Here is a 16,403-nt window from a genome sequence, read left to right on the forward strand (position 1 = left end):
AACCCGAAATATTTCGCCCAGATAGTGGAGAAATGGGGTCGTCCAGAATGGGATCTGTTTGCAACGAGGAAGAACAAGAAAGCCCTGAAGTTTTGTTCTCTCAGGAGAGCAGACAGACCCGACTGTCTGGATGCCTTCTCTCTGAATTGGAGCCACAAGTTTGTCTACCTGTTTCCTCCCATACCAATGTTACCTCAGATCATACCGAAACTCCTCTCAGAAGCACCGGAAGCAATTCTAATAGCTCCATATTGGCCCCGCAGGGCTTGGTTTTCTGCCGTATCTCAACTTTCGAAAAACGATCACTGGACTTTGCCTCTTTACCCGGATCTTCTTCTACAGGAAGACCTTTACCATCCTCAACTGAACAAGTTGCATTTAACCGTGTGGCACCTGAAAGGGAAAGATTAAAAGAGAAGGGCCTTTCAGATGGGGTCATTTCTACTTTACTGTCCTCCAGAAAGCAGTCTACTATTGCAGTTTACAACAGATTATGGAGAAAGTTTTCTTCCTGGTTGCAGGAAAAAGAGTTACTAGTCTCTACCAACTCCATTTTGCAATTCCTGCAAGAAGGGCACGAAAAAGGCCTAAAGCCTAATACATTAAGAGTCCACATGACAGCCATTAATGCTTGTACAGATGGACAATATGCAGGTGACGCTTTAATAGCAAGATATTTCAGAGCATTGAAGAAGTTGAGGCCTTCTGTGAGACCGCCTATGCCCATCTGGGAATTATCACTGGTTCTAAATAGACTTACAGGTCCTCCCTTTGAACCTATTGCCGAAGTGGATCTTAGCTGGTTATCCTACAAGATCCTTTTTCTCATTGCCATCACTTGCGCAAAGAGGCTAGGGGAATTGCAGGCTTTGTCCTCCAGAGAGCCATATTTGAAAATTTTGCCGAATGGTGTCAGACTAAGAACCATGCCTTCATTTGCGTCTTCAACTAACATCAATAGAGAATCTGTTCTTCCAGTATTCTACCCTGACCCTAAGTCAGATGAGGAAAGAAGACTCCATACTCTGGACATTCGTAGAGCATTAATTTGCTATCTTGAAAGGCTGAGAGATTTCCGAAAGGAAGAAAATTTGTTCATTTTATTCTCTGGTCCGAGGAAGGGTATGAAAGCCTCAAAAGACACTCTGGGTCGTTGGATTAAAACAACCATCTCGGAGTCCTATATCTTAGATGGTAAAGAACCGCCTCGGCCGTTAAGGGCCCACTCCACGAGGGCAACCTCTACATCTTGGGCTGAAAGACAGCAAGTTGATCTCCTAGACATCTGCAATGCAGCTTCCTGGACTTCATCCTCTACGTTTGTTCATCACTACAGACTCAGCAATGGACCCGAGAACTCAGCCTTCAGCACAGCAGTTTTGTCAGCAGTAAAACAAAGCTTCTTTCCCTTATTTCTTCCTGAAAACTGAATAAGGAGATTGTTATCAACCCTAAAATCTTCGGTAGAATCCAGGTAATGGATAACTGTATCCCTAACATCTAAGAGATGCAACTTATCGCTAGACCCTGTATACTCGGATTTAGGGATAGAGGGTAGGAAGATCTCCTGTTCTCGAAGAAAAGAAGAGACTACTTTAGGGAGGAAACCTGGATCGAGAGTTAGACGGATGTGATCTTTGCTGATCTGGAGGTAGGGCTCTCTACAAGAAAGGGCCTGGATCTCTCCAATATGTCTGGCTGAGGTGATTGCAATCAGAAAGGCAGTCTTCAGGGAAAGGTGTTTTAAAGAGATTTCCGACAATGGTACAAAGGGAGGTTTTGTTAGGCCTTCTAGGACGATGTTAAGATCCCAAGTAGGAGCTCTGGATCTCAGAGAGGGTCTCAATCTTGAAACCGCTCTAAAGAACCTCCCGATCCATCTGTGATTGGCTAGGCTGCAGTCGTAGAAGGAGCTGAGAGCAGAAATTTGGAGTACTAGGTCGCACTGTAGAAAGTCTAAAATCCTATTGATGGGAGGAGAGGAGGTGTCTGGGCGCTCAACTCCTAACCAAGAACAGAATTTCTTCCAGATCTTTAGGTAGATGGAGGAAGTCACCTTTTTCCTACTAGCCCTTAGAGTAAGTATCAGCTTTTCCGAAAGACCCCTGCTTCTTAACGTCTCGCTCTCAGGATCCAGGCTGACAGCTTGAATATACCTGGGTCTGGATGAAGAAGAGGGCCCTGGACTAGAATGTCCCTCTGGAAAGGAATCTCCCACGGATCTTCCAGCGATAGCTGTTTTAGAGTGAAGAACCAACTCCTCTTTGGCCATAGAGGAACTATTAGGATGAGAGTAGTTGGTTCCCCTAGGAGCTTCTGGATAACCCGAGGTAATAGAGGTATTGGGGGAAAGGCGTAGGCTAGTTTCCAATTCCAATGTATTGATAGGGCATCAATTGCCCATGGTCTGTCTTCTAGGTTTAGGGAGCAAAAACATTCTACCTGCGTATTTCTCCTGGAGGCGAATAAGTCTACCTCCGGACGGCCCCATCTTTCTGAGATCTTGTTCCTGTTGAGACCATTCTCCTGGATCTATTGTCTCTCTGCTCAGGAAGTCTGCTACTGTATTTTCGCAGCCCCTTAGGTGGATGGCGGAGAGAGATAAAGCGTTCTCTTCTGCCCAGGAGAAGATTCTTCTTGCTATCGCACCCAGAGGCCGTGACCTTGTCCCTCCTTGGTGTCGCAGATAAGCCACCGTTGTGGTATTGTCGGACATTATTCTTAGGTGTTGCCCTTTTAAAAGACTCTCTCCTTTTATAACGCTTCCAGGACTGCGTACAGCTCTCTGTAGTTGGAGGATCTGTCTCTTATCTCGGCTGGTCAGGTACCCTGCAGAAGATGATCTCCTATCTTTGCTCCCCAGCCTCCGAGGCTTGCGTCCGTGATTACCTGAACGGCCGGATGGTTCTGCCACTGTAGGCCTCCGAGCAGTCTTCTTTTTACTTTCCACCAATCTAAATCTGTTTTTACGGCCTGTGGGATCCGGGAATTCCTGTCTAAACATACTTGCTTTCCGTCCCAAATACTTACGATCCAACTCTGGATCACCCTTGTGTGGCTTTGGCACCATGCAACCGAGGGAATGCAGGCGGTTAGGCTTCCAAGGAGACTCATGGCCTTTCGGATGGAGCAATTGCGAGGCCTCTGGAACGTTCAGATTTTTTCTGTCAGCGCAGTAGCCTTGTCCTAAGGGAGGAAGGTTTTCAACAGGGATGAGTTTAGTTCCACACCCAGGAACCTTATTCTTCTGGATGGGATTAGGGTGGATTTTTTTATATTTATGATCCAGCCGAGATTTTTTTAAGAATTCCGAGAATCTTTGGGTTGCCAGAAGGTTTTCGGATTCTGTCTTGCCCAGAATTAAGAAGTCGTCGAGATATGGGATAATTGTGATTCCTTCCTGACGAAGGTAGGCCACCATCTCTACCACGACTTTTGTGAAGACCCTGGGATACCGAAAGGGAGGGCAACATATTGAAAGTGATGGATCGACCTGTCCGGTCCCATTAGAGCGAATCTTAGATATTTCTGGGAGAGATGATGACTAGGGACATGGTAGTAAGCGTCCTTTAGATCGATTGACGACATGAACGCCCCTTTCTGGATCAGAGGGATTGTGGATGGGATGGTTTCCACCCTGAACCTCCTGTATAGAATAGACCTGTTTAGGGGTTTTAGGTTTATTATAGTGCAAAAAGATTGGTCTGGTTTTTTTTACTAAAAAGAGGCTGGAATAAAACTCTCTCCTTTCCTCTGGGATAGGGACCCTTTGAATTACCCCTAGATCTAAGAGGTCCTGGACGCCCTGCCAAATTTTCGGAAGTTCTGATTTGCGCTGGGGTGAGATGCAGAATCTTCTTGGGGGGACTGATGTGAATTCTATCTTGTAGCCCTGAGAGATTACGTTTAGAACCCAGGGATTTGAGGTTACCTGTTTCCAGGAAGATAGAAAACCCATCAGTCGCCCCCCTACTCTGGCGTCATTGCTGTTTATTTTGTCTATTCTGGGGATTGAGGATGAAGCCTCTTCCTCTCCCCCCTTTTGGATAGCTCCATCGGCCAGTTTTCCCTTTCCCCCTGTAGGATCTCTGCTGAGGCTGGAATTGACGAAAGGGCTTCTTTTTTGATTCTTTGTCCTCTGGGAAACCCTTCTTCCCTTTCGTCCTAACCAGCAGCACAAGTGTGGGGGGGGGGGGGGGGGGTTATTTGCCCCTGTGAAGCTGGTCAGGCAGGACAGGCGGAATTTTTAATGAACAAAAATTTCTGCCTAAGTATCCTAATTAGTAATTAACAAATTAAGCCCCTACCACATATAACCCGGCCCCAACTGGACGGGGTTGCTTTTTTATTGTCCTGTGGACTCCAGGACAGGCTAGACTCCTTACTGGAGTCTCCCATAATTAGCCATAGAGTTTAAGATGGTTATTATAATCTTTAATTCTGCCCTTTGTTTTTTCTAGGTATCCTGAGCCTGCCCTCTCCTACCTCGGTGGGAGCGTGCCTCCGGTGGATCACTTTGGAGCCCATCTGTGTTCAGTCATATCAGATGCAGGGGGGAGATGGCTGCTGTTTGCACTACCCCTGCCTCTCACCTCGTGTGCCGCTGAAGCAGTCGCTTCGCTCCTCCGGCGTCTCGCGAGTACCGGAAGTGCGTCATTGACGTCACTTCCGGTCCGCAGCTCCGACCTCCAGCGCTGTGTTCAGCGCTTCCCTGTTTAAAAAATACCCTTAAGTTCGTGCCCTCAGTTTTGCTGGGGCACCTAATGGGGGGAATTAGGGAGGTTATGTTATTTTTATTAAAATTGTACCCTTTAACCTGGAAATCCACCCCCTGGGTGGGGGAGTGATTATAAACTCCTCCCCCTTGTGCTATTTAAGGCAGGTCAATGTTGCTCTCAGTTTTCTGAGCTCAACTGACTTCTGCTGTTGATTACTCCTGCGCTCAGGAAGTTTTCCTTGAAGTCACCTTGCTTTCTTCTAAGATGGCATCGCCACCTCACGGTAAGGTACTGCTCTCCTTTTTTTGTACCATTTTGGGTCCAAATTCTTATTCTGTTGTCTGTGTCTTAGGCAAATCTACCCAGAAGCAGAAACATCTCGCCTGCTCCAGCTGCAGCACCCCATTACCGGATTCATACGAATTCCACCGATGCCCAGGCTGCCGTCCCAGACCAGCGGACCCAGAACCAACGGTGGTGGATATGTTTTCATGGATGAAACAGTTCATTGATACGTCTTTCCGGCCGAAAAAACTCAAAGACTGTTACACTCCATCAGGTCGAGGGACCATGATGTTGAGCAAGGGGAAGCTCCACAGTCCACCTCTAGGGGGCCAAGGGCCTTTAAAGTGGACGAGTCTTTAGAGAAATTAATGGCAACCGAGTGGAAACACCCGGAGAAGGGGCCAGTGTTAACAAAGAGATTTAAACTAATGTTCCCTCTTCAGGATGCGGATTCCTTAGTTTGGGTTCCACCTCCAAAGGTGGATATGGCCATATCGAAGCTCTCCAAAAGAACCCTAGTCTCCTCAGACGATGGCAGCAACCTAAAGGACCCCCTAGACAGACGAGCAGAGTGCACGCTTAGACGCAACTACTCGGCTGCCTCTGCCTCAGTTGCTATAGCGTGCTCTGAAGTATCAGAGTTCATCCGTGCACGCACACTCAGAATCCAATCAGACTTGGATTCTGGGGTTGCCCGGAACGACATCCTGGACCAATTCAAAACTCTCCTAATGGGGATTGATTTCCTAACAGATTCCTCCCAACAACAATTAAAATTAGCGGCCAAGTCTATGGCGCTTTCCTCAGCCAGTAGGCGCCCACTCTGGTTGAAACTATTGGCGGCAGACAACACGTCCAAGTTTAACCTTTGCTCCCTTCCCTATGAACCAGGTAGATTGTTTGGTTCTGAATTAGATTCTCTCATGGAGAACTTAGCGGACAAGAAGGGTAAATCCCTCCCCCAGCATTCCTTTCGGGGTCGAGGAAGGGGTAGAGGAGGAGGAGGAAGATTTTAGGGTGGGAGACAGAACCCAGAGGCGTTCTGAAAGTAGTAAGAGAGGTAGGGGTCGCGGTCGTGGAAACCGCAGGGATGATCTACGACTCTCCACAGCCCGTCAATCCCCCTCCCCCTCCCCCCAGTGTCCCAGAGGAAGGACCAGTTTTCAGTTCCCCAGTCGGTGGACGTTTGAGTCTATTCAAAAGTTTTTGGATGCAAAAAATTCCAGACCCTTGGGTGCTACAGGTGATAGCGTCAGGGTACACAATAGATTTAATTTCCCTTCCTCGGGACAAGTTTGTCCTAACAAGGACTTTAGCACCCGACAAACAATTAATCCTGGAAGACTCGGTTCTCCAGTATATACAGAAAGGAGCATTAGAGGAGGTTCCTCCTCGCGAATGGCGGCGGGGGGTTTATTCCCCCATCTTTCTGGTACCAAAACCATCAGGAGACTGGCGGATGAAGAGGTTCCTCTCCAAGAGAGGGGAACAGGTATCTACTCCCCAGTTTTCCTGGTACCCAAGAGTACCGGAGGTTGGAGGATGATTATAGATCTGAGGTTCTTCAACCGTTTCATAAGACAAAAGAAGTTCCGTATGGAAACTATCCAGTCAGTGACCAATCTTCTTATGCCGGGAGATTTCTTGGCAACCTTAGACCTCAAGGATGCTTATCTCCATATTCCCATCCATCCTGGGTCCAGAAGATTCTTAAGGATCGCGGTAAACATCGGGGGGGTCCTAAAGCATTTTCAGTTTGTGGCCCTCCCGTTTGGGATTTCTTCAGCCCCACACACCTTCACCAACGTGGTGGTCTCTGTGGTGGCCGCACTAAGGCTTCAAGGCTTGAGTATAGTTCCATACCTGGACGACTGGCTCCTCAGAGCCCCTTCCCAAGCGATCCTGTCCCAACACATCCAACAGGCTGTTACATTCCTATATCAGTTAGGATGGGTAATCAATTGGGACAAATCCCAACTTTAACCAGCCACCTCGGTAAGGTTCCTGGGGTTCATGGTGGATTCTGTCAGGATGACAATTCATCTCACTCCCGAAAGAAGGCAATCCGTTCAACAGTCAGCCCGTTCTCTCTCTGTACCAAAACAGGTGACAATTCGAACGTGGATGGGGATGTTGGGACTAATGTCCTCTACCGCAGAGGCGGTACCTTGGGCTTTATGGCATCTACGTCTGCTCCAGTCGGCAGTATTAGCCAAGTGGAATCACAGTCCAGTGGGACTCAATTCGGTGCTCTCCCTGCCTTACAAAGTCCGATCCTCTCTAAGGTGGTGGTCCCACCTCACGGACGGCAAGTCCCTGATCGAGCCCTCTTGGATCATACTTACTTCAGACGCATCCCTAGTAGTCTGGGGTGCGCATCTTCAGGACAAGACAGTCCAGGGAACTTGGACACCTCAGGAGAGGTTATTGTCATCGAATCTTCTGGAGATCAGAGCAATCAGGCTAGCTCTTCTTCATTTTGCTCCCGTCATTCGAGGGAAGGCAGTAAAGGTACAGTCAGACAGCATGACCGCTGTGCTGTACATCAACAAGCAGGGAGGCACAAGGTCACAAAGTCTCCTGAGAGAGATAGGGGTGATTTGGGATTGGGCAGAATTGAACCTCACCCACTTATCAGCCGTTCACATTCGCAGAGTTCACAATGTGATTGCGGATCGCTTGAGCCGAGGTCTTCCAACCGGAGAATGGTCACTTCATCCAGAGGTCTTCAAGGAGATAACGCTCAGGTGGGGCATGCCAGAGATCGATCTCATGGCAACGAGGTTCAACACCAAGGTGGAGAGGTATTGCTCCCTTTACAGGGAGGACAACCCGGTGGCAATAGATGCACTGTCAATCCCATGGAGGTTCAGGCTGGTCTACATCTTCCCTCCAAATTCCTTGATACCAAGGGTCTTGATGAAAATCAGGCAGGACCAAGTATCAGTTATCGCCATTATCCCATACTGGCCGAAAAGAGCTTGGTTTACCCAACTCTTACAGATGAGTCAGGGTCAATTTCTGAGGCTTCCCCCAGAGAGAGGACTGGTGTCGGGGGGGCACCCAGGTCTCCTCAAATCTTCAAATGTTCAACCTGACGGCCTGGGGGTTGATCAGCCCCTTCCAAGGATAGAAGGGCTATCGGGGTCTGTCTTGAGAACTATGGAGCACTCCAGATCAGAAGCTACCAATAAGGCCTACTCCAGAATCTGGAAGATTTTTTCATCCTGGTGTTCTAGGCATCAGCAAACATCCGCTGAAGCTTCCATCCCGATAATTCTCCAATTTCTACAGGACAGTCTGGACAAGGGGCCATCACCCGCTACCCTTAAAGTGCAGATTTCAGCAATCTCTGTTCGTCTCAACAGAGCTGTTTCTCAAGACCCCCTTATCAAGAGATTCCTGAAGGGAGCCTCAAGATTAAAGCCTACAGTAATCAGACCTATCCCTGTTTGGGATTTATCGGTCGTGCTCAGGGGGTTATCATCTCCCCCCTTTGAGCCCCTAGAGGAGGCGGGATTCAGGTTCCTGACCTGGAGGATCGCCTTCTTGTTGGCTGTTACCTCTGCAAAGCGAGTTGGGGAACTCCAGACCTTTTCTGCCTTTGAGCCTTATACGAAGTTCCTGCAGGATCGGGTACTCCTCAAATTTTTACCTACCTTCATCCCAAAGGTTCCTTCCTTTGACAATATTAACCAGGTGATCTCCCTACCAACATTGGCTCCATCCCCCTCCTCTGAGGAAAGAGCGCTCCATACCCTCGACATTGCGAGATGTCTAAGGATTTACCTGGAACGCTCCAAGGTATTTAGGAAGGATGAAAACCTCATTATCCTTTTTTCCGGTACCCATAAGGGGAGGAAAGCCTCTAAGCCCTCCATCAGTCGCTGGATTAAAGAGGCAATTCAGGAATCTTATATGTCTCAGGGCTCGAAGCCCCCTGAATTTGTAAGGGCCCACTCTACTCGAGCAGTGGCCACTTCTTTTGCAGAGAGAAGCTCGATCCCATTGGACGTGATCTGTAAGTCAGCTTCTTTGAGTTCTCACTCCACTTTTATCTCACACTATAGAGTGGATATTAGAATACATAGTTATTCCTCATTTGGCCGGACAGTGTTATCTTCCGCCAGGCATGAGGACCCTCCCATGGGGGTTTCTACTTGCTAAATCCGCATCTGTGCCACTGGTTAGGACGTAAGGGAATCGTTAATTTCTAACGATAATTTGTTTTCCCTAAGTCCTAACAGTGGCACACAAATTCCCCCCCCCTTTTGTTTATTGATTGTGGTTATGTTGTCTACTTGTAAATACACAGGGTTCTGAGGGTCACACCCCTCTTTATTGGGGGCAGGGAGGGTGTGTGCATGCCAGTTTTTTTTTTTTATGTTTCATTAAAACTTCCACCTGTCCTAACCAGTCCACAGGGGCAGAATACCCCATCTGTGCCACTGTTTGGACTAAGGGAAAACAAATTGTTAGAAATTAACGATTCTTCGCTCAAGTGGTGGAAGAACCTAAAAGGATGGGAAGTCTCTGATCCAACCTTGTTGGGTCACATTGACCACGGACGCTTCTCTGCTGGGCTGGGGGGCCCATCTGGAGGACAACCTAGTACGAGGTACTTGGAATCCCCAGGAGAAAATCCTCTCATCCAACTGGAGAGAGCTGAGAGCGGTCAAACTAGCCCCCCTTCATTTTGCTCCTCTCATCTGCGGTCAGAGTCCAGACAGACAACACTACTGTGGTCACTTACCTAAACAGACAGGGAGGGACGAAATCCCTAACCCTCCTGAGGGAGGTGGGTTCTATTCTCTCTTGGGCAGAGATCAACCTATCCCACCTAATGGCAGTCCATATCAAAGGGGATCTCAATGTAGTGGAAGATCGCCTGAGTCGGGGTCTACCGGTTCCAGGGGAATGGTCACTGAACAAGAGTATCTTCTCTATGATTGTCCAGCGGTGGGGCACCCCGGAAATCGACCTGATGGCTACCCAATTGAACGCCAAGGTGAGCAGATTCTGTTCCCTGTACAGGGAGGACAACCCGGTAGGGATAGACACTCTGTCCATAACGTGGAGGTTCAGGCTGGCATACATTTTCCCTCCAATTTCCATGATACCGAGGGTATTGATGAAGATCAAGCAAGACCAGACCTCAGTGATTGCCATCATGCCATTCTGGCCAAAGAGGTCTTGGTTCACCCAGCTCATGAAGAGGAGTCAGGGCAATTATTGGAGACTTCCCCTAATACAGGACCTTGTGTATCAGGACACAGGTCTCTGTCTAGATCTGAGGAGGCTAAATCTGACAGCCTGGAGATTGACAGGTCCCTTCTAGAAGCTAGAGTGTTATCTGTGGAGGTCCTGAGAACAATCTCACTCCAGAGCGGAATCTACAAGCAAGAAGTATTCTAGAATCTACAGAATATTCCTGCAATGGTGTAATAACAGAGAGGTAGTTGCCTCAGACCCTCCTCTCTCCGCTATTCTACAATTCCTCCAGGATGGTCTAGACAAGGGTCTAAGCTAATCTACTCTGAGCTCACGTCTCTGCCTTATCGGCATGCCTTAGCAGACAGATTTCTCAGGACCCCCTAATCAAGAGGTTCCTGAAGGGAGCCGAGAGGCTTAAACCCAGAATCCTGAGACCAATCCCACAGTGGGACTTAACGGTGGTTCTAAAAGGGTTATGTGTCCCCCCCCCCTTTGAGCCTTTGAATGAGGTGGACTTGAGGTTCCTATCCCTAAAGATCACATTCTTACTAGCTGTCACATCAGCTAAGAGAGTTGGGGAACTTCAGGCTCTGGGGCTTCTGAGCCCTATTTAAAAGATCCTTCAGGACAAGGTCCTGTTAAGGTTTTTGCCAACCTTTTTACCAAAGGTTCCTACTTTTTCTAATATCAATCAGACGATATGTCTGCCCACTTTTTCACCGGCTGCGGCTTCTCCCGAGGAGGAAAGGCTCAGTACATTGGACATCTCAAGAGGTCTTAGAATATATTTGGACAGAACAAGCGAATTTAGAAGATCGGAAAACCTCCTTCTGAACTATGCAGGGAAGAACTGAAGGCCTCCAAACCCACTCTGAGCAGTGGATTAAAGAAGCAATCCGTCTGGCCTTTCTGTCCCAAGATTTGACGCCTCCTTCCTTTGTCTCCGCCCATTCTACCAGGGCTGTATCCACCTCTTATGCAGAGAAGAAACTGATCCCCTTAGATCAGATTTGTGCAGCCGCTTCGTGGAGTTCTCTGAACACCTTCATCTCACATTATCGTCTAGAGGCTAGACAGGCGGAGGGAATGGCCTTTGGACAATCCGTTTTAAGTGCCGACCTCTCCTGAGAGGGGAGTGGGGAGCCCTCCCAATTTGGGTGAGGTTTCTTGCTACTTTCCCACTTGTGCTGCTGGTTAGGACAAAAGGGAAGCGTCAATGTTGACGTAAATTTGTTTTCCCTTAGTCCTAACAGCAGCACACAAATTTCCCTCCCCTTGTATGATTTATTGTCATTTACTTGTTATAAAGCAACCCCGTCCAGTTGGGGCCGGGTTATATGGGGTAGGGGCTTAATTAGTTAATTACTAATTAGGATACTTAGGCAGACATTTTTGTTCATTAAAAATTCCGCCTGTCCTGACCAGCTTCACAGGGGCAAAACACTCGGCCCGCCTCCAGGAGGAAGGGACGCCGAGCGCAGCGCGCGAGATGTCCAGTGAAGCCGGCACCCCCGACTGCTTCCCAAAGGAGGGAAGGAAGTTCAAAAGGTATGGGAGGACCGCAGGCCTCGGCATAAGCCAAGACGAGGGTCCTTGATGCTCCAAGCTGGCCAGCCTTAGCCCATGCCGCGGGAGGCCAGCTGGAGAAACCTGTAAAGAAATAAAGCTGTTATCCTCCTTAAAGGAGGATCCTCTCCACGTGTTGGCCCCTGTAGGGGCAGGAAAGCACTGAGGAGGTGGAGGGGTGGGGGGTTCTTAAACACTGTGTTCCTGCCCCTACAGAGGTCAAGGGTCAATCTCATTGTGGGCCGTCATGGTGGATGAAATGGAAAAATACAAAACGGACTCAAATCGTAAAGGTTTTATTAAAAATCTCAGAAAAACAAAAATCTAGAATATTTATTAATTTTCGGCCTCATAATAAGCTCTGAATAAAAACCACGTGACCAGATTCATGCGGAAACACTCGGACACAAGCGCGCGGCCAGTCACTCACACCACCAGCAGGGGGCACCACTGGCTAGAGGCGAGTCCGACGCCTCTGCCCGGGCACGGACGAGGCTGCTGATGTTTGGGCAGAGGGAAAAATAATATATAGAAACTTCCAACAATCAGTTCAGAATGAAAACATCAGCAAGGAGAGCAGAGGAACCAGCAGGAGGGCGGCAGCTCCCCTAACACATAATTGATAAAATAAGGAGCCGACACGTCCCACGTGTACATCCAGGGGCCACAGCCGAGCGGCGCTCCACTACTGCGGGAGACAACGACCACTCGGACTATTTTGGCAAATTCGAAACACGGAGAGAAATATCAAGAACAAATCCCCCCCTCCCCCGCCTGGGGCGTAACACTGTACATAAGAAGACTATACAAAGAGTGGACGTGGACACAGGTGTATATTTCTGACACGGGGTGACCAGCCCGATTCAGCGGCTCCTGCGCAGGACTCACAACATCCTCCATGTTGTCTGCGCACTGGACCCTACTGGCCGCCCACGGTGAGTTCTCGTAGATAGGATTGGGTGAGGCTGTGCAGCTCCTCCAGGGCGTAGTCCTCCGGCATCGGTAATCGGCCAATGTGGGGGGCGAGCAGTCTGAGGGGGACGCGCGGGAGCTCAGAGTCGTCCGATTCAGGGGAGTGCTGTAGACGCAGGACGACGCGCAGGATGTTCGCCACGCGTTTCGCCATTTCTGGAGGTGAATAAAGTCAGTTAGTGTCAGGCTGTAAAGAACCACCCAGGACCCCTGGCCGCTCCTGCCCCGCCACCGGACCCCTCCCATCCCCCGCCGCGAGAGCTGCTCTAAGGGTGTTGTATGCACTGCTGCACTAATAAGTGGTTCCAGCACGGCAGGGTGTTTACCTTGGTTTCATCTTGCAGTGTAAAGAATGGAGGCTTCCACATAGAACTAGATGTAGTCAAGAGAACCAGAGTGTAAACCCCCATACTTTACCCTGCAGGATGTATCGTAGAGAACACAGATTACAAAGCACGAAGATGACATTGAAGTCCCTATTCCTTCTGTAAAGTGGGACACAATCCTATATAGGGGAGTGACTGCGGGCGGTGGCCCTATGCCCAGTATCCCCAAGCAGCGGCGATCAGCTAGCGGGCTGCGCTCATCCCCCCCCCGCCAGGGCTCGGCCACTCACCAGACTGCGCCAGCCGATCTTTGGAGTTGCAGCATTGGATCTGATCGACCCGGTTGCAGACGGACGTCACTTTCATGTGCAGTCGTTCAAGTTCACAGCCGGAAGATTCGTTCTGCAAAAAACGGGAAGAAAATGTGAAACCCCCCCAATCCTGAGCGCGTCATGAAGCCCGACCTGCAGATTCTGGGTCTTCCCCTCAGCAGCGAAGTGGGCGGCTCCTCCGGATGTCAGACCGATCCATCCCACAGCCAATCAGATGTCATTCCCAGATCCCCCCCTCTCACACACTGTGCTGCAGCTTCATCCTCCTCCTCTTCAAATTCACTCCAACCTGCAGCTTTTGTAAAACTACAACTCCCAACATGCCCTGTCTGCCCTCACCTGTCGGATTTGGTTCAGCATCTCGATGACGCCGATGTAGTCCATGTAGACCTGGCCGGCCGTGTCCCAGCCCTGGATGTGCACACAGTTCTCCGGCCGCGAGAGCTCGTCCAGGAAGCTGCGCAGGTAGGAGTAGTTCTCATTGATGATGGCGTCTGGAGGAGGAAAGCGGACATTACCCAGGATTCTCGGCTCCCGGGTCACCAGATATTTGACGGATTTGTCTCATCCTTAAACCCAACGCCTCCCAGTTTACCACTCCACCCTCTTACTGGAGCAAACCTCATTTACATAGCTGGCCACACCCACTGCACCCCCAATATTTCAAAACTGGAATGAGGTGAAGGTATGACGGACCAAGGCCAATGTGGACACACCCCGAGGGGTTCTGCTGCGGATGGCGGAGCGGCAGCTTACAGCCGTGTCCCTTCTCAGCGTGGCCCTGCGTCTCACAGTCTTGTGTACGGTTCTAACAGGTGCCAGGCTGAGAGCATTTACTATAAAAAGGGAGCCCGTCAGCAAGGCCAGTCCTTGATGACCTTGCTGACAGCTCCCCTGACCACAGAGTGCTTACCTGACGCCAGGTGCCGGCACACCAGCCTGTGGCACTGGTTCCAGTGTCCGGCCCGTAATAAGTAGAGCGCCTCCCTGTGGTGGTCTTCATCTCTCCTGGCACGGATAGCTTTGGCTTCGTAGATCCATTCGGCAGGGATGCAGAGCTTCTCTATCAGGAACTTCTCCTTGGTCAGCGTCTCGCGAGTCTCCCTCAGGGTACAGTGTCTGTTCAGCAGCTCCCGGACCGAGGTCTCTCGGATGCTGGAGAAAGAATAGGAGTTATACTCCACAGGAAGGTGTCTTCTACATCCCACCCAACCCAGGCATAGTAAAGGAAGAAAGGCCGAAGATGACAATTCAACAAGGACTGGGACTGTATTACATGTGGAACAAGTCCCCGCCGACACCCCACAGCCTGTGGTGCCCCAGCATGCATTGCTGTGGTGCTCAGGACAGGAGGGGGACCATTTGTGTCACTGCTATGATCAGTCTACACTGGTACATTGTAACGAACCCTCAGCTGTGAGCACTAGCTCAGTATAGAGCGTCAGCAGAGATCTTGAAGTATATTACTGCGTGTACAACATAAGACTGCACAGTAACTCACACGGCATTGGGCACGTGAAGCATCACAAATATGGCCCACTCCCAGAGGCCCACGTTCTCCAGCTGCTCGGTGTAACTGGCGTGCAGCAGCCCCTGGCTCTGCTCCGAGAGGTGCGTGTAATTCAGCGCCTGCAGGACCATCCACAGATGCCAGCTCAGACGGTAGTCCAGGGGGTCCGGGGTCACGCTCCGGGGGTCCAAGAGCTGCCGAAGATCATAACACCTACGGAAATGTAAAATGGACAGACAGCGTGTGAGCAGATTGCATCCAGCTTCTACCGGCTTAGAGAGTCGAGCGCCAGCCAGCTGCCCCCTCGCCACGTTCCAGAGGCAAGCGCCAGAAGCTGCCCCCCCCCCCCCACGGTCCAGAGGCAAGCGCCAGCCAGCTGCCCCCCCCCCCCCCACGTCCCAGAGACACGCGCCAGCCAGCTGCCCCCCCACGTCCCAGAGACAAGCGCCAGCCAGCTGCCCCCTCCCCGTCCCAGAGACACGCGCCAGCCAGCTGCCCCCTCCCCGTCCCAGAGGCAAGCGCCAGCCAGCTGCCCCCCCACGTCCCAGAGGCAAGCGCCAGCCAGCTGCCCCCCCACGTCCCAGAGGCAAGCGCCAGCCAGCTGCCCCCCCACGTCCCAGAGGCAAGCGCCAGCCAGCTGCCCCCCCACGTCCCAGAGGCAAGCGCCAGCCAGCTGCCCCGTCCCAGAGACAAGCGCCAGCCAGCTGCCCCCTCCCCGTCCCAGAGACAAGCGCCAGCCAGCTGCCCCGTCCCAGAGACAAGCACCAGCCAGCTGCCCCCTCCCCGTCCCAGAGCCAAGCGCCCGCCAGCTGCCCCCTCCCCGTCCCAGAGACAAGCGCCAGCCAGCTGCCCCCTCCCCGTCCCAGAGACAAGCGCCAGCCAGCTGCCCCCTCCCAGACACAAGCGCCAGCCAGCTGCCCCCTCCCAGAGACAAGCGCCAGCCAGCTGCCCCACCCCCCCACGTCCCAGAGACAAGCGCCAGCCAGCCACTCAATGCCCCCCCACCTCACGTCCCAGAGACAAGCGCCATAGGTTTTACCTGTCGCTGTAGAGCTTCAGGAGGTGGAAGCAGACATCTCTCTTGATAGCGGAAGTATCTGCATCGATGGCTTCTAGACGGAGGCCGTGCCCTTCGAGGTAGGCAGGGAGCGGGTAAGCAGCATATCGTGTGCCTTCCTCTGACTCCTAAATAACAAAGGCCAGAGGTCAATGACCAGAACGATGTCTAATGTGGTAAGTAATACGGGCAGTGGGCACCTACCTGAAAGGCGGTCTCGTACTGCTGCAAAGCCTGGGAGATGGAGGCCGTGGGTGGCAGCATGTACCAGAGGTGAACGGCCAATGCCCGCTTCCAGTCGAGCTCCGAGCAGACATTAATGCTCCTCTTATCAGATGACTGCCACACCTGGCGGAGGGAGGGAACGCAGGTAACAGCTGGCAGTCAGACAGGAGCGCTCACTAAACCCTACAGCGCACGCGC

General features: G+C 51.0%; 1 protein-coding gene across 3 annotated transcripts in view; it reads right to left on the minus strand.

The window, feature by feature from the left end:
* Positions 1-12,063: 12,063 nt before the first annotated feature.
* The window catches only part of NUP98 (nucleoporin 98 and 96 precursor), a 33,799-nt gene continuing 29,459 nt past the window's right edge, over positions 12,064-16,403 (minus strand). For all 3 annotated transcript variants that reach the window (XM_044303993.1, XM_044303977.1, XM_044303986.1), the window contains exons 27-33: positions 16,185-16,328; positions 15,963-16,108; positions 14,915-15,136; positions 14,327-14,568; positions 13,753-13,907; positions 13,372-13,483; positions 12,064-12,911 (exon numbers count right to left, since the gene is read on the minus strand). In XM_044303993.1, the coding sequence (XP_044159928.1) occupies positions 12,703-12,911; positions 13,372-13,483; positions 13,753-13,907; positions 14,327-14,568; positions 14,915-15,136; positions 15,963-16,108; positions 16,185-16,328 (1,230 nt within the window). In that variant the 3' untranslated portion in view covers positions 12,064-12,702. The remainder of the gene's footprint in view (positions 12,912-13,371; positions 13,484-13,752; positions 13,908-14,326; positions 14,569-14,914; positions 15,137-15,962; positions 16,109-16,184; positions 16,329-16,403) is intronic.

The sequence above is a fragment of the Bufo gargarizans genome, chromosome 1, assembly GCF_014858855.1.
Source record: "Bufo gargarizans isolate SCDJY-AF-19 chromosome 1, ASM1485885v1, whole genome shotgun sequence".
Taxonomy (NCBI): domain Eukaryota; kingdom Metazoa; phylum Chordata; class Amphibia; order Anura; family Bufonidae; genus Bufo; species Bufo gargarizans.